This window comes from Hipposideros armiger, unplaced genomic scaffold (assembly GCF_001890085.2).
Source record: "Hipposideros armiger isolate ML-2016 unplaced genomic scaffold, ASM189008v1 scaffold_129, whole genome shotgun sequence".
Lineage (NCBI taxonomy): Eukaryota > Metazoa > Chordata > Mammalia > Chiroptera > Hipposideridae > Hipposideros > Hipposideros armiger.
Window position 1 is genome coordinate 2,751,377 of NW_017731479.1, and position 26,554 is coordinate 2,777,930.

General features: G+C 49.3%; 2 protein-coding genes across 2 annotated transcripts in view; one reads left to right on the plus strand and one right to left on the minus strand.

The window, feature by feature from the left end:
* TCHP (trichoplein keratin filament binding) overlaps window positions 1-1,373 on the minus strand; it is a 23,347-nt gene extending 21,974 nt beyond the window's left edge. Inside the window, exons 1-2 of the mRNA XM_019649153.1 lie at window positions 1,218-1,373; window positions 344-425 (exon numbers count right to left, since the gene is read on the minus strand). Coding sequence (XP_019504698.1) covers window positions 344-425; window positions 1,218-1,366 — 231 coding nt within the window. The 5' untranslated portion in view covers window positions 1,367-1,373. The remainder of the gene's footprint in view (window positions 1-343; window positions 426-1,217) is intronic.
* The window catches only part of GLTP (glycolipid transfer protein), a 37,668-nt gene extending 14,027 nt beyond the window's left edge, over window positions 1-23,641 (plus strand). The window contains exons 2-5 of the mRNA XM_019649152.1: window positions 16,674-16,732; window positions 17,772-17,905; window positions 20,318-20,468; window positions 22,440-23,641. Coding sequence (XP_019504697.1) covers window positions 16,674-16,732; window positions 17,772-17,905; window positions 20,318-20,468; window positions 22,440-22,622 — 527 coding nt within the window. The 3' untranslated portion in view covers window positions 22,623-23,641. The remainder of the gene's footprint in view (window positions 1-16,673; window positions 16,733-17,771; window positions 17,906-20,317; window positions 20,469-22,439) is intronic.
* The last annotated feature ends 2,913 nt before the right edge of the window (window positions 23,642-26,554 follow it).

Sequence of the window (26,554 nt, forward strand, 5' to 3'; positions counted from 1 at the left end):
AAAAAAAAGATATTTACAAAGATGTAATAGTTTGTTAAAATGCTTGAAATCAAATAGCACAGTATAGGAAGAAATGCATAGGAAAAATGTGCTGCATAGAAACAGAAGAAGAAGGAAACAGTGATAGTGGCTCTCTAGATGATGGGCATCTGGGTGACTGTTTTTACTCTTCTGTACTGAAATTTTTTCTAATAAGTTTATATTACTCTTATGATATTAAAAGTCTAAAATAACCAGTTAGGACTCTGTTCCCAGCACACTTGGCCGGGTTAGTACGTGGCCACTAAGTCTCAGACACCCGCCCGGGGACCGGCCAGCCAGTGTCTGTCGCAGATAGGATTACCTCGCTCATCAGTCTGTCGCGTGCGCTCCTCTCTCGGGCCCACTCTGCCTCTCTCTTCTCCCACATTTCCTTGGCTTCCTCCCTAGGGAAATACAAAGTGATGACAGCAGGCTCCTCACCACCATGGCAGAAGGGAACTAAAGCACCAACAGGGTCCCACATCTGTGGGGCCAACCTTCCGATAAACTTACCCACCATGCAAACTTTTAACAGAGTAAGGACAAGTTCACAGAAAGTATTTCTATTGTAAGTACCTTAAGTTACCTTTTTTTAATATTCTATCTCCTTACAAAAAGCACTTGTGATGAGTTGCACTTGTGATGAGTTGCACCCAGGCCATTTAAACATTGAAGTGAATGAAACCATGAGGACTCTGGGGAGGAGGAGGGCCATTGCCTGTGCCTGAGCTCTGTCACCATGCTTCTGGGGTCCCTGCTACCCGCCCTGTGGCCTGGGGCAAATAAGTGACCTTCTCAAGACATCATGACCACAAGTATCTACCACTTGGCTGGAGTGTCTGGCATATACTAAGTGCTCAATAAATGTTACTTGCTGTTTACTTCCATCTACAAGGTTAATTTTTGGATGCAGACCCATGTATATAGGCCTAAGAAACATTCAACATCTCTGTAATTTATAACAATTTCCTTTCAAATTTCCAAGATTTTAGATGAGCAGATCCTTACTCTAAATCCTAATTTCCATCTTAAATAACGGAAGGGAAACACTCCCACAAGCCAGGTCCACTAGCAAAGATGTGTTCCTCCTGAATGATGGACACATTACCAAGAACGGGTGTGTCAATCACCACCCCCATGGAGACCCGCGGGATCCCAGGTACCAGAGGAGAACCCAGGAGTGTCCGATCTCTCACCTCAACAGCACCTGCAGCTCTGCCTCCCGCTCCCTTTCCAGCTGCAGCTGCTCCTCGATGACCTGCTTCATCCACGCCACGTCAGCCAGGGCCTGCTCCCGCCGTGCCAAGTGCACGCGCTGGTTCTCCTCCTCCTCCTCGAGGAGCATCTGCAGGATGCGCNCCACCACACACACACACACACACACACACACACACACACACACACGCACTCACACACTCCAAAGGAAGCCTGGGGGGAACCACCTAAAGTTTTTCCTCCATTTAGAACAGGAGTCAGGACTAGGGACAGGGGCTGCTTTGTAGGATGATGTCAGACACAGGGTGATTGGCATGGGCTATAAAAGAAGAAAATCCCTCCCCCATATGTCACGTCCAGGAAGGCTTTAGGTGCGCGGAGAAGGCGGTCCCTAAGCCAGTTTCAGACCCTCCTTTTCTCCACTCCCTCAGCCCAGCCCAGAGTCTGGATGGAAAATGGGAAATAGAAGACCGTACCATGCCCTTTGCCTTTTGGCTCATGGGTAAAAGATGCAACCTGAGCCTCTGCTTTCTTCTCTTCCATGTGGACCTGCCCTGTACCCTGACCTGTGAGGTCACTTGATGGCCTTGCAGGCAGATACCAGTGCCCAGGGCAGAATCGAGCTGAAATCTGCAAACTGACCCTTAACACTGACTTGGACTGAGGAGATTTGGCCCCCAGGGCGGTGATCAGGGCTTGTTGTGGGCAGTAGTTCCTGCAGCACCGTGAGCTCTGGGATGGTTGTGGTTACCTAGAGTCGTAGTCTAGCTCTTCTCTACCTCTTGAGCCTCAGCTTCCCCATCTGTGAAATGGGGACGCTGATCTCCAGGGCTCGCTGCAAGGAGTAAATGAAGTGGTGTGTATAAAGGTCTGAGGCCTTAGTGCCAAATAGATCTTAGCTGCGGCCGGTGGGGAGGGGGTGTTGTCTTATTATATAAGTTCCTGGATCCAATTTTCGCTCCTTCATGTAGTAGATGATTAATCAATGTTTGAGCAAGTGCCATTGACTGGTCTGTGTGATTCTCAGAACTGGATAAGCAACCTGAGAGCAGGGTCTTGGTCGTTTCTGTCTACTGCAGCATTGCCAGTACCAGAACAGTGCCTGGCACCTACCCTGTTTCCCCGAAAATAAGACCTAGCCGGAAAATAAGCCCTCGCATGATTTTAGGTGCCAAAATATGGCACCTTGGCATACTGAATATTTTAAGCTGAAGGAGTTTGTGGGAAAGGCACCCTTCTCCCTGAAACAGGTCATAAAATCCTCATGTGAGAGGTGTGTGCCCTCCATATCCTGGAGGAATCATCCTATGGCTTCTTCGGCTAGGTCTTATTTTCAGGAAAACCTGGTAGTAGGTACTCAGTCGGTACTTGTTAAATATACACAACACTCCTATTATCGGTATCACAGTGCTGCAATAATACTGAATCTCCAGGCAGGGGTTAGGAGCTAACTGGCTTTAGCATGAAGGAGTTGTTCATTTTTGTGACAGTTTCCCCCTCGCCCCGCCCCCCTTGAGTCTATGAACATTTGCAGGACAGCCAGCAAGTCCTGGAAAAGGATTCAGAATGTTTAAACTAGTGGTTCTCAATTTGAGGGCAGGGGTGTGGGTTTGGGGAGATGCTATTGGCACCTAGTGGGTGGAGGCCAGGGATGCTGCGAAACATCCACCAGTCTCCAGGCCAGCCCTTACCACGGAGACTTGATCCAGCCCCAAATGCGAGCAGGGCCGAGGTGGAGAAACCTTGAGCTAAGCTCTGTGGCCCTTTCCTCCCTCATCTTCAGCAAGGTTGTCCATCAGCCCTGCATTTGGGGACACCTTCATTTGATGCAATTATCTGGCTGGTTTTAGAGGAAAGGGGATGGTGGCAGCTGAAGCCAGCAGTGACCTGGTGCCAGGGATGAAGAGCATCCCTTCCTCCCTTTTCCTGATCTCAAAGGACCCTTGTCTTTGCTGCGAGCCACATGATGTGGGGGTGCCACATCTGTTGACAGAAGCGCCATTTTTACAGAAACCTCGGTGGGTTGGCCCACAGAGGATGCTTGTTAGCACTCTAAAAAAAAGTGATAAACTATTGTGCTCTTGTGGGGGGAGAGTTTCAGTTTTAAGAGGATGCTCCCACCAGTGGCTTTTCTCTGGGACTCAGGAGTCGAGTGAGATCCGCTGTCAGCTCTAACACAGGGGCCTTTGTCTAGATCCTGGGAGTGTCTATTCACCTGGAGGACCTGGGTGGTGTGTGTGTGTGTCTCTTGAATGGAGGAGGTCTGGAATAATGGATACAAGAAACCTGAAAGGCATTGCAGTGGCAGTTCCCTCCCAATCAGAGTTTTCTACACTGTGGCACTGCTGACATTTGGGATTGGGTCATTCTTAGGGTGGGGGCTGTCCTGTGCATTGTAAGATGTTTAGCAGCATCCCTGGTCTCTGTCTACTAGATGCCAATAGCATCTCTTCTCCCCAAGTTGTGACAATCAAAGATGTCTGTAAGGAGACAAATCGCCCTGGTTGACAACCACTGCTCTCGATATAAATATGACCAAGGACTGAAAGCTGTGTTTTTGAAAGTATTTAATTTTGCAAGGAAGATCTGTTTCCTGAAGGAGAATTGAGCAAGAAGAAGTGATAAATAAAAATCTCCTTGTCATTTATTGAGCACATACTATGTGCTAAGCATTTTATGTGGATTATTCACTTCATCCTCTCACAATTTTTTGAGGTAGTGTTTTGGAAAGAGAAACTTTCTGCTTACATTTCAGAGTATTTTGTTTCCAGACTCATTTTTATCAATCTTTAAGGGAGAATGTATAAACTGCTTTTTACACCTAACAGTATAGCATGACCATCTTTCCATGTCAATCATCATTTTTCATAGTTGCCTTAAAATCCCATTCTTTGAATGGGGCTATAATTTATTTAAACCCGTCCCCTGCTGTTGGACGTGCACATTGCTTCTCATTTTTTTTGCTCTAGTAAACAACGCTGCAATGAACATCCTTGTATACATTTCTTTGCATACTTCTTTGCTTATTTCTAATTTTTAGAAGGGAAATTGCTAGGCTGAAGGGTGTGAAGGCTTTTATCCCATTAGAGCAGCCACATTTCTCAAACCTTGTCATGTGTTGCGTATGACAGAGTTGGTTGGGCTGGATGGATGCTGGTGTTTTGGGCGCAGGTCAGATGTGGCTTAGAGCACCCACATCTTGGGCGAGCCCTTCCTCCATATCTCCGGCCTGAGTCGCTCGAGTTGTGCAGGTTTTACGATGTCCACTTAGCGGCCAGTCTTTTGTCCATCTTCTTTGACCCAGTAATTGGATCTCACATCTGACTGATCAGCTTGCATCTGACTTCTGTGAGGCCTGCTGTCTTGTCTTTTAGGTCAATTATCCAGCTGTTCTAGAGCATTCCAACTGGAGGGCAGAGGGAGAAAGGGAGGGAGGGACTTAAATGTCATTTAGCCTTGTCTCTCCCTGCCTAGAAGCCTTAGTGGCCCCTGGAGCCCATGTCAGTCTTTCTGCCTGGTGCACCACTCCTCCAGCGCACCGCCTTCCTTTTGCCTGGCTGGGGTCCCAGTGTCCTTAAGGAATCCGCTTAGCAGTCACCTCATCCAGAAAGCCTTCCCTAACTCCTATAGAGCCTATCACATTCTGAGACTTTTGAGTTATTTCAGTGCCCCGTTTGCCAAGTGAATGCTTTCCGTTCCATTCCCATTCTTTTTTCTGGGTTCTTTCTACAAGTGTTTTGCTTTTCTCTTTTTCTAAATTAAAATATGTGACCAAGTTACAATATATAATTCATATCCCGCACCCATGGCAGACATTATTAATCAATCATGATATTGTTTTCCCCTTCGCGTGTAAGCACAGCCTTGATGTCTTTCTTAACCCAACCACTTCAGGTCAATTAGAGTCGATGCGTGAGATGACACCTGTTTGCTCTCAGTGTTTAGGGAGAAACCAAAGAAGCAGGAGTTGAAGGTCGTGTTTCCACCTCTCATTCTTGAGATCCGAATTCCAGAGGGTGATTTTTTTTTTTAGCTTAATTAAATGGATGATCATTGAATTGGGCCTCTCAGGTATCTGGCGCTCCTTAATTAGTCCTAGAGTAACTCCAAAAGGAGTGGTTTTCTATCACTTTGGTTCAGTGCTTGCTCTATTGGAGGGAGGGGGGGCAGGGAGAGGGTGGAGGCAATGGCGGCCCAGAATTATCTTCTTGGTATACAGCCAGAGAAACCAAAGCCAGAGAGGTTAGGTGACTCGCCCAGGCTCACACAGCCAGCAATTGACCATACTGCCAAAGGAGAACTCAGGCCTCTGGACTTCTTATGCAGGGCTTTTGCCTTTGTGCCTGCCTGCTGTCCTGGCTTCCTGTCCAGCAGAGAAGAAGCCCCCACTGGAGCCAACCTGCTTGGCCACTGAAGAGATACAGTGGTCCTGCTGGCACCGTGACTTGATATGCAGGTTTCCTCTGAGGCGGGTGCCTCCTATTTGGCCTGCCAAGCTGGGCCCTTAACTCCTGCGTGTTTGAATGCAAATTTGAGTCAAGAGGGTGTGGAAGCCATCTGTGGGAAGGCCCCAGACAAGTCAGTATTCCTTTAATTGGGACATCATTAACGGCCTGGCCTGGGAATGAGCCCCAGCAGCACCTCTCCGTGGTCTGTGAGTAAGAAGTTCCCCTTCTTCAACGGAAGTTGCCCACTGCCCCTGCCCCCGCCCCTTGCAACAAGCACCTCCCAGGTCGTGGAACCAACAGTTACATCTGGGCAGTGTTTTTGTTTTGAAGTTTCTGCAAATACATGTTTATTTTTTATTGTGTTTAGAATATCCTAAGAAAGATAAACAAGAAACTGTTAACCCTCTTCCTGTAGCAGGTCCGTTGTCATTTTGGTTGAGTGTCTGTTGAGAGCTGGAGTCTGTAGCAACGCGATATGTGTGCCTGGGAGGGACACAACTAGGAGGAAGAAACAATGTCCTGTGGGGGAAGAAGCCACTTTCTGCAATGGATTTTGCAGTTTTTTTGTTTGTTTGTTTGTTTGAGCTGAGCCATCCTGCCACCTGTTGGCAGCTCAACTCGGGCTGGGAATCGAACTGGCGACCCTGTTGCTCAGAGCTCGCACTCTTGAGTGAGCTCTTAACCAACTGAGCCACTTGGCCGCCTGATTTTGCAGTTTTTTAACAGCCTGCAGACTCCTGTCATCAGTTGGAGGTACATTTGCAAGTGCGAAGTGAGGATTCATTAGCCTTTACAAGCACCTACTGTGTGCCTGATTTGTGCTGGTGCTTCACACTCATGATCTCATCTTACTTGAGCAAGATCTGAATAACAGCCTATGGGAGGTCCCCTGCTGGCCCCATTGTGTTAGCCTGTCCGTCTGTGTAACAACCATGAGTAGGTTGTTTTTGAGGCTCAGCGGGGAGAAGTCACTTTGAACCTGGGTCAGTCATCCTCTGCAGCCCATGCTCTGAACACCGTAGGTGAACGGAAAGAAACATGGGCATTGCCATCAAGCTGAGCCAGCTCGAGCTGGAGTCCTGGTTCTGTAGTGTCAAAACTGTGTCCACATGCAAGTTCTTCCCCTCTCTGAGCCTGCGACCCAACTGTAAGGCAGGGAAGCCAGGCCTCCCAGGAGGACCGATCGAGGCGATCTCCCCAAATGATTTTGGTGCATACTGCCTGGAATCATCTCGTATTTGCATAGGTAGGACTTGCTACTTCAGGCCTTTAGAAACTGCCCCTCTTGCCACACAGCCCTTGGAAACAAATACCTTCCAAAAAGAAGTAGCCTCTGGGTCTTAGTAACCAACTGCCAGCTGAGCTGCCTGGCTGGTGAAGTCTGGGAACTGCCTCAGCGCCCTCATTTATGACACCAAAAGGCCAATGCAAAGCACAGACCAATGGCACCCACCTGCTCTGACCCCCAGTGACAGTGATTAGATTCTTTTGATCTTCTATATTGAGAAAAGTCTGGTCCTGAGGTCTGGGGCTGAGAGGTCTGGCCTCAGCTTCTGGAGGGAACAGGTGGAGATGCAGGAGGGAAAAGACCCAAGTGTCCACTCTGTATCTTGCTGGCTCATCTAGCCCCTGGCCTCCATCCCTCATCTGTGTGGCCTCCACTGCACAGGGCTGCTTGGAGGAGCAGTGTGTCGTCGTCTCGTCCTGTCCCATCCCCCCTCCCCCCCTGCAATCCCTTAGGGACAGAAGTTGGGCCCCACCAGGGCTCAGCAATGCGCCCGGCAGAGCTTGGTGCCCAGCCAATGTTGAACTGAAAGGGAATGGAAAGAATGCATGACAAAGGGCTTTGGAAAATACAATGCATGACCCAGATCATAGCTAGTGTAACCCCTGTTTTGAGTGGCTCCCATGTGCCAGTCATTGAACTAGCTGGCATCTCATTTCCAATCCTTATAATGACCTTGTGAATTAGGAGGAATTGGCACCACTTTACAGAAGAAGAAACTGAGGTTCAGAGTGGTGATGGGGTTTGACTAGGTCATGCAGCTAGAAAGTGGCTCCGGGGGCTTTGAAACAGGCTGACCCTGCAACCAGGGAGGTGAGCACACTCAAAGATGTTGGAAGTCTTCCAGGGCAAAAAAGGCCTTTCATGCTGTTTGTGGGGGTGGAGAAATGATAGGAAGTTCCCATCTGGCAGGACAATGTGCTTATTTATTTCAATGAGCTTATTAGAATGGAAATGTTGGTCTCTATTCTTAGGTTTCATTATTTCAGTTTAAAAAGGGCCTGGGTAGATGTTAACTCCTTTTGTTATGTTCTTCCAGTGATACTTGTATCAGGGCCTTTTTTTTTTTTAATTGTTGCAGTGTTAACTGTATCTGAGCTTTTAAAAGTCATTACAGTGGATCAGTCCTCTCCAGGGTCCTATAAAAATCTCTGCTCTCCACACGGCAGTTAGGCAGCCAAATCACGCTTCTCCATGTTGAGAAATGACTCATTTTCTGCATTGCTGTTCCCCCAAGTTCCTTACTCCACTTCCTTCTGAGATCTTTTTTCTTTTAATGGTCTCGAATACATTTGAAGTCATCATTTTATGACTGGAGGATTCCTGCTAATTTTACTCATATCAATCAATCGATCAATTGATCGATAACACTTGCTCTACCTATGTCTCCATCTTTCTCCTTCGATTTCTTAATCATTGAAATCATTCTTTTCTGGATTTCCTCTCTGAAGAAAAGCTTTGCCTATTAAGAAAGATGAAAATGATTATATAATTTATAATAATAAGCATAAAGAATACCTTTTTTTTAACATTTTCACTTGTTTGATATTCAGCACTTTTTTTAAATTAACTTATTGGGGAACACTGTGTTTTTCCCAGGGCCCATCAGCTCCAAGTCAAGTTGTTGTCCTTCAGTCTTAGTTGTGGAGGGCACAGCTCAGCTCCAAGTCCAGTCGCGCAGCCCACCATCCCATGCGGGAGTCGAACCGGCAACCTTATTGTTAAGAGCATGTACTCTAGCCAGCTGAGCCATCCGGCCGCTCTGTAGCAGCTCAGCTCAAGTCATTGTCTTCAACCTAGTTGTGGAGGGCACAGCTCACTGGCCCATGTGGGAATCGAACCGGCAACCTTGTTGCTCAGAGCTTGTGCTCCAACCAACTAAGCCACCTGGCCGCCCCAAAAATACCTTCTTTTTTATTGAGCATTTACTAGGTGCCAGAAACAGCTTAGCCCTTTATTTATACAACCTTATTTAAGCCTATGAGATGTGGTCCATTGTTAGCCTCCTTTTACAAAGGAGAAAACTGGAGCTCAGAGAGGTAAAGTAAGTTCTCCCAGGCCACACTGCAAGTAAGAGAAATTGTTTCCCTACTGTATTCCTTCCTGATTCAAGGCTGGTTTTTGCTAACGGGGATAAAGAGAGTTGGCATGCCAGGGGGGTGATTTTTAAAAGCAACATTTTGGATTGTTTTGTGAATATTCTTTCCTCTTTAGATATGTTTTATTGGAAACTGAGCCCCCCCACACACACACCCTGTGTACCCATGGATTAATAAATGATTCATCTCCATCAACTGTAATTTGAGTGCCTTCCATTATGATCCCTGTAACCTAGGACCTGTAAAGTTAATCTGCCCCCATGTGTTTAACAGTGGAACCTTATTATCCAGCTATTGGAAAACAAAATTTTGTTTTTGAATTTGAAATAGAACCTCCCCAAACCAGGCTCCTAGCATTGCGACCCAGGCATCCTGGCCTTTTTTTTTTGCAATAAGTATTTAGGAATCACACAGTCCGAAAGTGAAGCTGCGCTTCTTAAAAAATGAAATGCTTTTTGTTCTGGAATGAAAAGTATTCCCGAGGTGAAATGAGAGGGTGGGCCAGGATGGGGGTGATGTGGTCGCCTAGTCGGGAACATCACTTATTATAAGAGGTGGTTGTCTGAAGGGACAGGTGTTGAGGGGCAGCTTGGATGGAATTTCCAGCTGCGTGCTGTGGTCTTGCTCAGGGCAGAACGGCCGGTACTTTCCCACTATGTTGAAGCCAGAAAAAGAGGAAATGGGTGATTCTGTGTGGCGTTCGGTGACTGTGGGCTTCTGGGGGAATTCTGCTCTCTGGGCAGCCTCGCCCATCTGAACTGTGGCAGAGACCCAGACAGGAAGCCCTCCGTGTTCCTGGTCCAGTCAGAACTGTGGCAGAGGTCAGCACAAAATGCTTGCTTGGTGCCTATCTCCTTATTTCGCAGGTGACGCTGACAGAGTTGGCTCTTTGTTTTCCAAGTTTCTAGCAGAACGAAAGCAGGAGGAAGCGACCATCACCTGTGAAGAAGTTTTTTTAAACTACACAAAGCTGTACTAAAAATCTGAAAACATGCCATGTAGAGCCATTTAGTGAAGGGTTGAGGGGGCCTGTGATGCTGTTGGGTCACACTTTATTTTAAAGATTTTTATTGGGGAATTGGGGGATGGGAACAGCGCTGGGGGACTGGGGGAAGGGGAACAGACAAGTTGCTGTCCTTTTGTTCTTCAGTCTAGTTGTGGAGGACATTGCTTCACTGGCCCAAGNCAAAGCCTCTGCTTTTTACTCCCATATTTTTAAAACAATGGGTGTATATGTGTGTGTGTATGTTTGTAAACAAACACAAATGAGAAAAAATATGGGAGGATATGCATCAGGCTGATAACTGGGGTTCCTTCAGGGGATGTGGGGTTACAAGATTTCCAGATTCTACATACATTTCTTATCATTTTCTTTTTCAGTGCAAATGTAGTACTTCACAGATGATTTGTTTTTGAATTTCCAGTTGGGAAAACATCACCAGACAGGATTCCATGCTGTCTAGCAACTCCCTCGAGAAAACACGTTGTCAAGCCACACTCCCCCAGGTCCTTACGGCCACATCCCCTGACCAGCAAGTGGCTGCCCACCTCCATCCAATCACGGTCACCGCCCAGTTACCTCCGCTGGTAGGAAGTCCTGGAGCTCCATTCTGCCTGTTTGGAGCTGCAGATGTCAGACATCCTGAAGTAGCGGCTGTTCTCATCCCACTGCTGCCGGAGCCGGGCCTCCTGCTCTCGGTGCCGCTGTCGTGCTACCTGCTGATCCAGGAGCCTCCGGCTGCACCAGTAGGAGGGCAGCGTGGGGAGTGCCATCTACGAACAGCAATGGTAGAAAAATGAGCCTGCTGCTACTCCAGGACCCCTCCCAAGCTTGGCCTCATCCCGTTAGTAAGGAGTCCTCACCCCTTAGCTGCACCCTGGAATCACGTGACCGAGCCTAGGCCCCACTCCAAACCAATTAAATCCAAAAAGTCTTAACATAGGCCCCAGGCATCAGCATTTTAAAAAATTATTTGCCATCAGGGCTGCAAATCATCGGTTTTAAATAAGCCTGGACTGCACCTGGCTGTGTGTCAAACGTCATCAAGGGCACTGCAGACAGACAGGGCTGGGGACTTGTATGCTCTGCATAAAGTAACAGGGACAATAATTTAAGAAACACNAGGGCAGTGTCACTGGCCCTCATATGTGGGATCCGAACTGGGGCCCTCTGGCATCCCAAGCCAGTTCTTAACCATCGCGCCACTCGGCCGGCCCCGGGTCACACTTTTATCATAATTCCTATTTTCAATGATGGCCCTGTTTAGAAAACCGCAAATGGCCTGCTGTATGAAAGCGGGGACCTTTTTGTTCCATTTTGATGAGTTCCTTCCAGAATGGTTGCACTAGAGAAGGTTGGTGCATTCATAAAATTTGGTAGAGGGAAAATATTTCACTTTTAATTTTATTTTGTTTTCATTATTGAGACTAAGTGTCTTCATTTCTTCTGTGAATTGCCCGTTTTTATATAGGTTTTTTTTTCTTATTGATTTGTTAGCACTCTTTACATATTAGAGATAATAGTCTTTTAGTCTGTGATATTTGTTACACAGATCAACCTCTCAACCGTCATTTTGTTGTTTGGCTTTGATTGGTGATGGTTCATCCCCTCTGCCCGATGTAGAAGGTTTCTGGGTTTTGTAATCAGATTTCTTTCTCTTTTTCTTATGCCTCCTGGGTTGAGTAGCATGCTTAGGAAAACCTTCTATAGTAAATAAGGAGCCACTTGCCACATGTTCCAGATAACCAAGGCGTGACTGTATTATTGAGAATCTGTGCCCATCAGAGTTGGCTCTACCATGTTTCCCCGAAAATAAGACCTAACTGGAAAATAAGCCCTAGCATGATTTTTCAGGATGCTCGTAATATAAGGCCTACCCCAAACATAAGCCCCAGTTAAGATCGTCAGCCAGATATGACTGTTTGAATAAATGTAGGTTTTTGTACATGAATAAATGAATAAATGTAGATTGTTGGAGCAAAAATTAATATAAGACCCGGTCTTATTTTGGGAAAACATGGTATGAAGTAAGATGGTAGGATAGTATCTGAATTTTCTTTTGTTTTCTGTTTTTACTTTTTTATTTGTTTGTTTGTTTTTGACATACGATGAGGAAGGAGAAAACCATCCCAGCCACCCTCCCTCCCTCCTGGCAGGTTCTGGGTGGCATTTTAAAGAGCCTGTTTTGCTGACAACAATAAAAAAACAAGTTTGGGTAACTGCAGAACTGGTAAAACAAGAAAGGTAATGTTGGGGCAGGGCCGCATTCTGTAGGAAAGGTAAGGCCGGAAAACCTGCTGGAAACGTGTCCAGAGCGGGGCCAGCTTGAGTCTAAACTGATAGAAAGGCCACCACCGTCTCCCTGGATGTCAAAGTCGTCTTCTGGTTTTCCTGTCAGAGCTACCTCGTTCTTGTGGAGTTCACACAGACAGATGGAAACATTCTGGAAAGAAAGGTGAGCGAGCAGTAGAACCAGCCTTGGCCCTGTCCTTGTGTCTGGGGGCCTGGCTCTCGCTGTGTAGCCCTGGGCTTTTCTGGGCCTGGGGCTTTGGGCTGCCCCACAGACAATCTTAAGCCTAGAACCTTCAGTGGCTCACGTTGAAGCAGGTTTCAGCTCAGCTGCACCTGGAGCGCCTCCTGTGTGCACAGCACCTCTGTGCTGTGGGAAGTGAGGGGCCTGAGCCCAGAGCAGTGAAGTCACTTGTCCAAAGTCAGAGCTGAGATTCGAACCCAGGACTGGCAGACTCTAGAGCACTACACTGCTTTCCCCCTAATTATAAGAGACCCATTTACAGATGCTCCAAACTGATGTGCACACAGAAGTGCCTTTCCTGCCAGCTACTCCCTCTGGACGCTGCATGGAAGTGAATTCTGGGGTGGCCCTTGCCGCTCCTCTTTTCTGGGGTCCACCTCACACCCCTATCTGCTTCTGGTCCACTCCCAGCTCCAGAAGTACGCTTTAGGCCCCACCTCCATACCCCACACTCGAGCATCAGCTATGTCCCTGTATGGTGGCCATGACACACAGTAACAGCTGCTGTCGGGCTGGCTCCCACTGACCCTGGTGGCCTCGTGACTCACGTAGCGCACTGTCAGGAAAACAAAAAACAAAAAGCCTTTCTCCCCGCTACCAGGCAGGGCTGCTCAGAACTGCACAAGAGCTGTTTTCAGAGCCAACAGAGCCAAATAACATTTTCCTGCATCTCAGAAATGCATGTTGAATAACCTGAGTCTTTGGGAAGAGCTGCGAGACCAGCCACGCATGGCCCATGGTGAACGGTTACCAAGCCCTGGTTCTACGGCTTTCCTTGAAAATCAGCCCGTAGCGGTCTGAACAATCGTGGCCAGCGCTCCTAGCACTCACTCTGCACATATGACATCTCTCCCCTTCACAGCAGCCCTACAGGGGAGGCTCTGTTAGTGTTCTCACTTACAGACAGGGAATCTAAGGCCCAAGCCCCTTCCCATATCCTCTGTCATCTAAGCATGGATGCTTAGAACCAGTGCATTGAGTCAATCTGAAAGTAGATAGAAAAACTGCATGGCACGAAATAGCACCTCTAGATTTATGTTTTCCACAAGCCATTCACTCATTCATGCCACAGATGTCATCTAAGCACCCACTGGGGTCCAGCTCTGTGCCAAAAACTGGGGACACATGGGGGACTGAGGCAACCTGGTCCCTCTCCTGTTAGAGCACAAGTCTGTGGGGGAGACGGACAGAAAACAGAGTTGCACATGTAGCTACAATCGCTGTCACACTAGAGTGGACTTGGAGAAAAAAGTAAAAGGAAGACATATGACTTTTATGAACAGAAAAAAAAAAAACCTTGATATTTTTTCCCCAACATTTTATATGAAAATTTTCAAATATACAACAAAGTCAAAAGAATATTACAGTGAATATTTATACACCTGCCACCTAGATTCTACCACTAGTATCTTACTCTACCTATACGTTCCTCTAGCCATCCATCAATCCACCTTATATATGAAAACATTGTATGTTTTTGAAAGTTGAGGACTTAAAGTCATTGGCTGAAGCTAAGAGCAGCCATCTCTTTGGAAGGGTTTTGCCAGTTCCCACACAGCCCATCTGTGGCATCTGCTTGACCCCAGTGAGGGTCAGAATCGATGACCCCTGGCTGCACAATCAAGAGGGAAACAGTCACTGGAGGAGGAAAATCTTGGCTCTTTATTCTTGAAGTCTAGATAGAATGTGATTTCCTTTGGGAGGAGCCAGTGGTAAGCGTCCCAGGAGAGAACACGTTCCAGGGCTAGCGAATTGCACCACCTCCCCAGGTTGGTTGGCCTCTGCAGGATGAGATCAGTGACACACCAGGCAAGATTCAAGGGTGGGAGGGAGTAGTTACCTCCTGAATGCCCTTGGCAGGCCTATCTGGGAAGCCGGACAGACCAAGATTAGGCAGGGCAGGCTGCCTGTAACCACAGCCCAGCTCCTTTGGGGCACCCTAGGGGAGGTTCCAATGTGGCCCCGAGGAGTGAGATTCGCCCCCATCAGGCCTCCATCAGGCACGGGGGAGAGACCTGGCTGCTGAGAGGAGAAAGCTCGCTGCTCAGTCTGACGATTCTGTGCTAGGAACCCTGGGCCCAATGAGGGGCCTCAGGAAGGCGGATAGCAGAGGGGGCAGGGGGCACAGGCCAAGTGTGTCCCCACTCAGTGGAGAATGCTGGGGGACCTGGTGGCTTCCAAGCAAGCTTGGTGACCCCTGGGTGACATTTGCTGGACCATGGGGCCTGACCCTAGTCGTGATAAGTCATAAAAATGATTGAAGTCCATATATTGAGTGTTTATGCACTGGGCGCTCTGCTAAATGCGTTCAATGCACAATTTTCAATTCCTACCACAAGCCTATGAAAAAGTATTGTAACCGCCCCAATTGCCATGTGAGGAAACTGAGGCACACAACTGGGGAATGGCTGGGCCAGGAGTCAAGCCCAGTCTGTTTGGATCCCTAACCCACTCTCTTTCCATTTGGGTTATGGGGCCTTTCATTTATTTATTTTGTTCTTTTTTTTTTTTTTCCTCTTTCTCTCTGGGGCATTTCATTTATAGGTTAATGTGGTTTCCCTAATCCACCTCTTTTAACAGCTGCAATTAGAACATTCCAGATGGCCAGCCAGGTGTGCCGGGTCACCTTGGGTGGCATTTGGCCTGCAGATGTCTCTTCCTTAATCCTCTACTCCCATGTGGTCAGTTGGCCAGCACACTGACACCCCTGCCTGGCCTGCAGGCAAGGGGAAGTGAGGACTGGCATTTCCCTCCTGTGGGTTTGGTACCCACTGTGGCCTCTCGGGCATCTTTGTCCCATGGACTCTGGACTCGGCCGTGAAGACAGTGAGCAGGTGTCGTCTGTGTTCAGGCTCTGAGGGCGAAGTCACACTGAGCCCGCGCAGGAGAGAACCAGGCACTCGGTGTGGAGAACCAGGCACTCGGTGTGCGGTTCCTCTGTGCCAAGCACTTAGCAAGGAGCCTGCCCCCTGGGATGCCTCTGGTCTCTGTGACAGCCTGCCAGACCGGTCACAAAGCAGGGAAAGGAGCAGAGGCAGGCCACAGGCTGCTCACATTTCACGCACAGCCCAGAGTTCCAAGCACTGCCAGTTTCTAGGCCCACCTTTCATTCAATCTAATGTGTTACCTATTTTAAGATGCCCTGTTGTTTTGTGAGCCACCAAGGAACGAAACACACCTCCAGTTAAGATCATCCTGACTCCAGAGATGAGCACAATAAGTGTCTTGGAAGTGGATTGTTTGAAGCCACCCTCGTAGCACTTTTGTGACTGATCCCGTTGCTGGTGTGCTCTCCTGGGCTCTTGTGCAGCATCTCAGAACCATGGAACCTCAGAGTTGTCAGCTCATTTCTTCCTTATCAGCTGGTGAATGAGAAGGTCATCTTTAATAAATCTGGCCGCTCTTCTCCCGCCTCCTAAGAGTCTGCCTCCTGGCCAGTTGGTTAATGATTATAGCAGTGATCTGCCTTGTTGGCCAAGATGGGTTTCTTAGACCACCAGTTCTACAAGATACCACACAGCTGAACTATCCACTACACTAGCCACCCGCCACATGTTGCTGTTGAAATTCAAATGAATGAGAGTCAAAACTATAAACTCAGTCCCTCAGTCTTACCACATTTCAGGTGCTCAGTAGCCACATGTAGCCTATATTGCAGATACAGAACATTTTCATCTTGGCAGAAAGCTCTATGGGATAACACAGTTCTAGTGTGGAAGGGTGCTGTGGACAAAAGGGTTTGCCCCCCCCAGATAGTCCAGTTGCATTTTAAAGGCTCTGATAAGTCCTGCAGTAAGAAACTGGTCTTACCCGGAGCCTAGCACACCAAATTAACTTGCCCAGGAACATTTTTAACACCTATAAACAGCTCTGCCTTTCCCTAAACACATCAAGTGACCTCCCCTCANCCCGGAGCCTAGCACACCAAATTAACTTGCCCAGGAACATTTTTAACACCTATAAACAGCTCTGCCTTTCCCTAAACACATCAAGTGACCTCCCCGCCCCGCCCCTGTCCCCAGGCCTCCATGGCTCTTGTTGGGTATCTAAATCTCTCTTGTTTTGTTCCCAGATTGCCTCGGGTCCCCAGTGTTTACTCCAATCAAGGCAGACATAAGTGGCAACATCACGGTAGGTACTTGGCCCGGCACCTGCAGCCCTGGTACCGCATCAGGAATATAAACACCCTGGTCACCGGGGCCCTGCTCCCCACCACAAGCTCCCCAGGCCAACGATTAGGAAGGAGACATCGAAAATGGGCTTGATCCCCAGCTTACCCGACTCAGGGCTCCTGGCTCTTGGTCCTCCTATGTGGTCATGCCACCCTGTCACAGCGTAACTGGGACCACAGTCTGAGAGTTGACCCGAGAAGGAACCTACTGGGCCTTGCATCCAAATAAGAAGTAACTGTAAAGTCCACGGGTGCATTGGCCGGCTCTTCCTTTCCTCCATCCTGGGAGCTCCTGGCGCTCTCCCCCAGCCACTGAGCTTCTCCCCATGTGGATCGACTTAGGGCTTGGCCTAGGGCTTGGCTGCACTGCATTGTCTCGTTTCTTCACTACAGCAGCCCTTTGAAGCTGGTTCTGTTGTCATCCCCATTTTACAGATGAGGAAGCTGAGGCTCAGAGAGGTTGAAGGACTCACCTGAAGTCACACAGCATGGAAGTGGCAGAGGTGGGATTCAGACCCACACTGCCCAGCTCCACTCAGGAGCCTTGTTCCTGGATGTCTTTGAACCCTAACAGCCTATTTCCACTTGTCCACAAAAGCAAAACTTGGTCTTTGAGGTGGTATCATGAGTGGCTGGAGAACTTGGACTCTGGAGCTAGCCTGTGTGGGAACCTCCTCCCACCAGCACCAGTTGTGTCACCTTGGGCATGTCACTGCCCCTCTCTGAGTCTCCATTTCCTCATCTGCAAATTGGGATGATGACAGAGCAGCATCAGGGTTGCTGTGAGCATCCGATAAGGCAGCGCCCGTGAAGCACTTTGCGTGTCCCGGCTCCATAAATGCAAACATGGTCGTTATTGCCACGACAAACTCTACTGCCTTTCCCGGTGTTCCTGGTGGGAAGGAGACGGAGGCCCTGGCGGGGTGCCCCACCTAGCGCGCAGGCCGGCCGTCTGTGGACAGCCTTTCCGAGGGGAAAACCCCGTGTGCTCCATTTCAGAAAATCAAAGCTGTGTATGACACCAACCCAGCCAAGTTCCGGACCCTGCAGAACATCCTGGAGGTAGAGAAGGAAATGTATGGAGCAGAGTGGCCCAAAGTGGGGGCCACGCTGGCGCTGATGTGGCTGAAAAGGTGATGGGCTCGGGCGGCAGGGTGTTTGTGGCTGTTGGGCTTGGCAGCCTGCACTGCAGAAGATGGACATCCATCCCTGCTACTAACCTGCTGTGTCTGCTGTGATGGGGAAGGAAGGTCACTTCCATTTCCATCACATCAGTGCTCTTTCTTTTGCTATGCGAGTTAGTGCCTGAGGAAAAGCACCTCAGGGCCCGAGGACTGCCTGATGGTGACAGGACTTCCTTCTTCCAGTCCCATCAGAGGCATAGGAAGCTAGCGCACACTCTGGGTATGGTGCCAAGCTCTTTATAAGCCTGATCGCATTTCACATGCTATGAGTTACGTGTGGAGTTATCCCCATCTCACAGAGGAGGCCCCTGGGCTTGTGGAGGCCAACTCATATGCCCAGGTTATAGGGGCAGAGCTGAGATCGAGTGGCCGAGCACAGTTGTACAGGTTGTGCACTGCACAGAAACGTCCTGCCTAGGGCTGGTCACATTATGCACACGGTAGATTTGTATATTTTGACAGCTTCTTGACAGAAAAACGGCATCTCGAGGAGAAGGAACTCTAATTTGTAGAAATTTGTCCTGTGGGCTGGGGGCAGGGTACCCTGATACGGGAGTTGAACCCAGACGATCTTACCTCAGAGTTGACACTGCTTGTAACCACCATTCCTGTTGTCTTCATAGCAAACATGTAAAGCCACATGCAATTGTCCCCATCTAACAGATGAGGTCACCGAGGCTCAGAGAGGCCAGGCAGCTTGTTTGCTTAGCTCACACTGCTCTCAGCCAGCTATGGAAATTCTCCTTTAGTTGTGCAAACACCACAGCCCCCGGCAGCTAGGAAGCCGGGGACCCATTCTCTGTCCCAACTCCTCTCTGTCTCTGTCCCCTTCCCCTAAAGCTAGGCACCCCCGCCGCCCAAACATGCGCTTCAGTACAATGGAACAGGGAAGGTCTGCTCCCTGGAGAGTGTGGTCATGTGGGCACTGGGGTAGGAACCCTTATGGCATGTTTTAGGAATTGCCCCCCTGAGCTGCCTGCCTTTTGTCTGTGAGACTCATAGACCTGGAATGAGGAATGCCCCGAGTCCATCCATCAGCAGGTTCTCTGGGTTTCTCAGGAGGAGCGAGGCAGGTGGCGATGTTCAGATCAGGTAGATTGTTGGTGTCCAGATCAGAGGTGGGCAGAGCCGGGCCGCTGGGAATGCAGTTGCAGGTGGACACCACCAAGTCAAGCACATAGTGAGCACCCGCTGTGCATAGTGCCAAGTGAGTGACGTGCCACATCGAACAAGGCACGGTCCTCTTAGGATGTCACGGTCTAGGCAGGGTGTCAGGGTGGTAAGTGGATCCTGACAGCAGGGTATCAGAGCCTGGAGCAGAGGTCAGAGAGGGCTTCCTGGACGAGGGTCACTAAGCAGAGTCCCCCAGACTCAGCAGGAAGGTCCCAGGTAGGTGAGGCCTTGCAGAAGTGGGAGGGCAGGAGAGGCATGGTGTGTCTGTAGCTCCAGGAGGGCCTGGTCTAGCCAGGGCTCTGAATATGAGGTGGGAGCAGGGAGAGAAGAGCTGAGATTAAGGAAGAGTTCCAGCCAGGTGGGATGAGTCCGGGGGAGCCCCTGCAGGGAGGGAGCAGAGCAGCTCATCCAGGGACCCCCAGGAGGACAGCAAGGGATGGCAAAGGAAGGAGCCCAGATTGGTTCACTCCCAGCCTTTGACTGAGCCTTTTGGCAGTGCCTCAGTGTTCTCCTCTGTGAAATGGGCAGATCATGCTGAGCTGAGTAAGGTTCATGGGTCTGAGGGAGCAGATGAGATGATTTGTTTTAAAGGACTGGCACTGATCTGAATTTCGATTCGGTCACCTTGCCATGCCGCGCCTATTCTGGCTCTCAAGGCATCAGCCCTGGAGGAAGGGCTCAAGTGGCCGTGGAGGATGTAGGCAGTGGCTCAGGGTAGGGGTAGAAGTGGGGAGCGTGGGCCCGGGGTAGGCCCGTCAGTGTGCCCAGCGTGTCCATGGCCTGTGGTCCAGGACCCCTTGGAAGGCCAGCACTGTGGCTTCAGTCGTTAAGCACTGATGGTTGCCGGCCACATGCTGGCCTGTGGGAGGCTATGTGGACACAGAAATGGGCAAGGCAAGCCCAGACCCTGCCCTTGTAGACCTTGCAGCCCAGCAGGGACTGTGGTCAGGGGCCGGCACCAGGCCTAGTGTAGACAGGGTACTGGGGAGATACATTGAGCCCGGGATCACATTACGTGGACGTCAGCTATGGAATAATCATCCCCTTTTGTGTGCATATATTCCTGTCCCACAGTAGGTGCTTAATTCAGAGTCGTCAGGGTCTGTCCTGTGCAGGGGGTGCTGGCTGGTCCACAGGTGAGAGCGGGCAGTGTCCTAAAGAGCCACCTGTCTCCTTTCTGGGCCGCAGAGGCCTCCGCTTCATCCAGGTCTTCCTCCAGAGCATCTGTGATGGGGAGCGGGACGAGAACCACCCCAACCACATCCGCGTCAATGCCACCAAGGCCTACGAGATGGCTCTCAAGAAGTACCACGGCTGGATCGTGCAGAAGATCTTCCAGGTGAGCTGGGGAGCCCCGTTTTGTCCCCAGGCCCAGGAGGATCAGCAGCTTGTGGGGTCCACTCTCCGCCCTGCTACTCCTTAGCTGTGGCCCCGTGGAGCCTGTGTCTGTCCCCCTGGGCTCAGGACTGGCTCCCTTTCCATGTGGGGGGCTGGTGCACTGAGGGGCCGTCTCACGTGCGCTTGCCCAGCCCCACCTGTGGCCATGGCAGGTGTCCTACATTCTCCATGGTGTTCTGTTGAGGTGCCTCGTCCTGGGAGGCCTGACTAGGGGGCCACGGGAGAAACCCCAGCAGAGACTGAGGACCCAGCTTGATGGTGGGCTGGCATGATTGGCCTCTCAGATCCAGCCTAGATCTTCACCTTGAGCGGGGGGGGTGGGGGGCGGAGAAGGGCCCCTGTGCCCATGGGGGACACTGGCCTGTGGGGCTCTTGGTGGCTAGTGTTGGGGTGATATTGGTGAGGGCTCCTGGAAACAGGCTTCAGCACTGGTTTCGTTACCTGAGGACCCCTGGGGTTGCCAGGCTGAGAGGCTCTCAGGGTGCCCGACACACTGTTGCTGGCTGCTCTGCCTCTCACGGTGTCCTCATCTCGCCCAACCTGTCGTGGCCACCCTCCCACCTGCAGCTCCCACCACCCGCCCATCCTTACTGCCATGAGAACCAGGGTCTCATGAGCCAGTCTCTTTCCCACATGGCACAAGTCGTGGGCAGGAAGAGCCAGTCACCAGGTGGGAAATATGGCCACCTCTGGGCTATCCACCCTGGCAGGGCTGGGCCAGGGCCCGTCCTGGGTGGGCGTCACAAAAGCCCTGCCCTCCCTGGAATGCGTTGCCCCTGTGAAGGCCTCACAACCACCACCTCAGTAGGAAGAGTGTGTCTTGTGTCCCTGGCCCAGGGTGGGCTGACCATGATTGTAACCTTCAGCAGTACACCTTGAGGTGGGTACTACCCTTATCCCCATTTCACAGATGAGGAAATGGATGCTCAGAGAGGTTAAGTATCTTGCTTAAGGTCACACAGGAAGAAGATAGGGGCTGGGATTCTACAACCTGAACCTTAGTATCCTTGTCTTTCAAATGGGTGTAAAATAGGCCCTGCCTCAGAGGGCCACTGTAAACGAATTAATCTATATCTAGTGTAAAGCTTGGCACATGCTTTACACTCAGTATATCAAAACTATTTACTATTTCCATTCTTAATGACAGTATTATAACTTGTAATTTTCTCACCCTGTCAAATTCGTAGCCTTTTCATCCAGTTGTTCTTTTTCCTTCTGGCTCTGAAATTCAGTGCATTTCTGATTCTCTGGAATTTTCAAGTGTCAGGGTGGGCCTGAAATTTAGGGAAGTGTTGCCCCCTGAAGGACCAAAGAGGCCACAGCACAGATTAACGGCTTTCTGCCCTGCTCAGAAAGTCGGTTTTCCAAAGAAGCCATTCACTTTCTCCAGAGCAGGGAACCCAGAGGGAAGAGACTCATCCTAGCTGAGCACCTTTTGTGTGCCTGACACTGTACTGAGCACCTACTATGTGCCGGTGCTGTGCTGAGCACCTACTGTGTGTGCCTGGCACTGTGCTGAGCACCTACTGTGTGCCTGGTGTTATGCTGAGCACTTTGCACAGTCTCCTTAATCCTCACAAAAGCCACCCTATGAAATGGGTGCCATGATCATCCCTATTTTACAGAAGAGGAAACTGAGCCTCAGAGAGGCTAAGTAACTTGCTCAGGGCTCACAGCTAGTCAGTGGCACAAGCTGCAATTTGAACCCAGGTCTGTCTGTCCCCAAAGCTGCTGTCGCCCTCCCTGCTGTCCCTCACATTGCCCTTTGCCTTTTCCTTTCCAATGCCATGAAGAGCGCAGACCCCTGTCCAGCATGACCTTGGGGGAAGTCCTCTCCCGGAACCCCATCATGCCAGCCATGGTAGCTCTGGCCCCTACTAACACTGCCACCTCCCTTGTCGCCCGTCTCAAGGCAGCGCTGTACGCGGCACCCTATAAGTCTGACTTCCTGAAAGCACTCTCCAAAGGCCAGACTGTGACAGAGGAAGAATGCCTGGAGAAGGTCCGTCTCTTCCTGGTCAACTACACAGCCACCATCGACGTCATCTACGAGATGTACACTAAGATGAACGCCGACCTCAACTACAAGGTGTAGGTGTGCCCAGTGGCGGGCACACTCGGGCCACCCGCCCCCTGACATGCAGCCACTCGCAGAAACACAAACCTGAATCACTGTGAATTAAGCTGGCAGACCACCTCTGGCCTGCCTGCCTACGACCCCCAGTGCGTCCCAGAGTCTGACCAGAGTTTGCAGGGGACGGCTCTGGTTTTTTTAAAGTCATTTTTTGGGACTATCTAAATGGAGCAATAAATAATGATCCTACTTCTGAATCACCTTTGAATTTCACAACAGCACAGACTGACTTTATACCTTCATTTCAGTGTGGTAAAAATCAATTAATGTTGCTAATAAATCAAGTCCTAGGGATTTTTTGGGTTTTTTTCCTCCACGTAAAGCATGACTCTAGGGGAGCCATGACTTACACCTCACTTTAAAAATAAACACGTGTTTTTCTGAGGATCTGGCTCAATGATGTTTGGGGTATTTTAAGGACCATGAGGAATTTGATTTTAAATTATACAGGACCCCTATTGTGGATTTTTTTTTTTTAAAGCAAACTGGTATGTGTTCTTATGTGGTCACCCAGCCCAGCCTGACAGCACTGTCATTACAGACCCTACTGTTTCTTACTGTCTGTTTCCAGACAAGTTTTTTTATAGCTGAAAACAGCCAGCAAGCTTTTGATGACCATGACGAAGGGGACTTTAAAGCTACCAGGCACAAATAATTGACCAGAGATGACTGTATTTGCATTCTTCTGCATAATTATTTTCTTCAGGGACAGCTTTTCCAACCTCAGAAACTACCTATCATGTATTCTCTCGAGAGGGAGACAATGGACCCCTCCAGATGCTAAGACCCAAGGAAACGCCTCGCTGCCTTAACTGTCCTTCCTGGCGCTAAAAAGAGCTGTATTTTTGAAAGTGTTGGGGTGAATGGAGGAACCCCCACAAAGAATTGATGTGTGTTTAAAATCCAATAAGGAATAATTGGTGATTTTTATGCAGAAACTAAATAATTCTTAATAAATAAATCTCTATTTTGGAATCACATTTGTGTGCTGTTTTGGTTCTTGAAGTCTTTTTCTTCTTTCTGGATTAGAGTTTATAACTGGGAATCAGCCAAGAACCTGTTTTCTGGCCTTTATGGGTTTAAAAAAATAGAACTGGTTGCCACATTGAGAAACTGGGGAAATTTCACATAAAAATCTCCATTACTAGCTTCTTTTAAAAAATCAGATTGTCCGGCAGGAGCTGAGAGATGACTGCCGCCTTGGCTGGACTGGGTAAGTGGGTGAAGATATTCTTCATTTTGCCTGAGTCCCCACCCATCCCTGTTGCTTCCCCACCCTTGTGATTCCATGGTTATTTGCAACTTTTTATGGGCTGATGCTTTTTCTGATACTAGAGTTTAAATGTAGAGGGAATATTAATTTTACTTCATTCCTGCTCCTACAGAGCTGATAGTCTAGTAGGCAAGATGGACCAATAAATCAACAGTGATGATACAGTGTGGTCAGTGCCCAGAGGGATCCAGGGGCCACAGCTGAGGGTCCACATCCTGGGATGCATCTCAGAGAGTCAGGGCTTGCACTGAGCCTTGATGGAAGGGGTGGGGTGGGGATGGGGGAAGCCTGGCAGAGGAGAAGGGGAAGGGGACACTTTAAGGTAAAGGGAAAGACATGATAGCTTGACCCAGAGCAGGGTGTGTGTGTGTGTGTGTGTTGCTACCAAGGGATTTGAACTTGACCTTGAAAATTATGGGACACCTTCAAAGGTTTTGTGTACAATCCAATCAGATATCCAGTTTGGAAGGCTCCCCCTGGCATGGCCAAGGAATAGACACCTGAATTAAGTTTTACTGTCTCTGATGTCATTATATTTTCTAATATTGCTGGCAGTAGGAATGCTACTGATCTTTCTAAGACCCAAATGCTTTTTAGGATTTTTCCCTTTGGGTTTTCTAGCAAATTAAAAGAATTCTGCATCTTCCTTTAAAAAAGAGCTTTTCTTCTTGTCTCTAACATTAATGAGACTGGGAAGACAATTCCCCTGTGGAAGGTTGTGATATTCCTAGGACAGCCTTCTTCACTTGTGGTACCTGCCGGGCCCCTGGGAGCACTTTGGGTTCCCAGAGACAAAGCCAGCAGGCATCTGTGCCTTCCGACTTCATCCTTGTCAAAGTGAGGCTGAGTTCTGCCTGCAGCAGGGCGGTAGGAACACACATTGAGCGCCGGCTGTATACCAGGCCCTGCACAAGTACTTGACACACTTCATAAACACCCTGCGATGTGGTCATCAGGAGCCCCCTTTATCACATGAGCAAAGCTGAACCCTCCAGGGGTGGGGCAAGAGGACAGCCAAGGTGACCCAGCCAGGAGCCAGGACTGAGGGCACTGGAGCTTCACACCTGACTCCGTATCTCCCCTCAGCCATGCCCGCTTCTGTGCCAGGGGACAATGAGCCCACCTTCCAGCACACCGTCCTGTCAGGACAGTCCCACTGTGGGAAGCCACCATAGCTGACCCATGTTAACCTGATAGTGCACAGAAACCCAAACAAGCCCCCAGATTTGACTCATTTATTCACTCTTTAATTCACCTAATTAAACCTCACTAAGCAATAGTTCAAATCCATTAAAATACGTAGACAAGGAACTGAAATGAAGTTCACTGTTAAAAAGCCTCAGTTTCCTTTTTTATAACTTGGGGGTCTTGCTAATACCTACCTCACAGATTGTGAGGTTTAAATTAAACATTACTGTTGGTAAAGCAATTAGAAGTTTCTGAAACACAGAAACTGTCTTAGTGTTAAATAAGATTTCATGGATATATTAATGTGATGCGGGGTATATGGTGATGTGATCAAGTATTGGAGTCCTGGCTCTGCTACTTAGTAGCTGAGTGGCCTTGGACAAATCACTTCTCCATTTCCTCATCTGTACAATGGGGATACTAATTGTTACTCAATGAAACATCTGGGCAGGCGCTGGGCGGCGTAATCATTAATGTTGACTCAATAATCGCTATTCCGGGACGGGGGGCGGGAGGAGGGAGAGGATAGGAGAATGGAAGGGGAACATATCCCTGGGTTTGTTGGTTAGTTGATGAGTTCCCCTGGTTCACGTCGCCCCACGTCGGGCTGAGCGCCCAGCCGCCCTCGGGGCTGCGCTCTGACTGCCTGCAGCTCCCGCAGGGCCCAGTAGGTGGCGCTGTCTGCACTGCCCCGAGCCCGCCGCAGCTCGGCTGGTCTGCACCTCCTTGCACCCGCAGCCTCCTGCCTGCGTTCAAAGGATGTGTGTTGGCAAGGGTGCCTTACGCCATAACATGTTCGGGGTGGTTTCCAAGAGTTAAACGAGGAGCCCCATTTGAACACTGTTGGGAAAGTCTGAAGCCTCTCTAACGGGTGCGCTGGGGTTCTGACTTTAGGCCAGCCTCTGTGGAGAGAGATTAAAGGAGAGTCCTGTTACTTTTGCTGCTGCTGCTGCCACCACCACCACGACCACCACCACGCTGCTATCACTACCACAACCTCACAATTTGGGGGTTCAAATCCAAGTTGTATAACTTTGTAGCTGTGTGATCAATTCACGGCTCTGAGCCTCAGTTTCCGCATCTGTAAAATGGGACAGGAAAACCTCTCCCTTGCAGGGTTACATAACATAACCTGTGTAACATGCCCAACACATAGAAGATGTTCAATAAATGGCTTTTATTAATATTTTTTATGTATTATGATGCTACGGTCTGCTAGGGGCTCCTGCAGGGGCAACTCTGCCCAAATGCAGTTAAACCACAGCATGCTCACTTACTCCTCGCTCTTAAAGATATGGCAGGGCCCATATCAACACATCAACAGGAACACCCTAGAAAAGATCATGCGATCTGGCTGCTGTTTCTCACTTTGCCCTGATCTTCTGTGTGACCTCTGGGCAAGTCTCTCCTCCCCTTTGGGCCTCAGATTCCT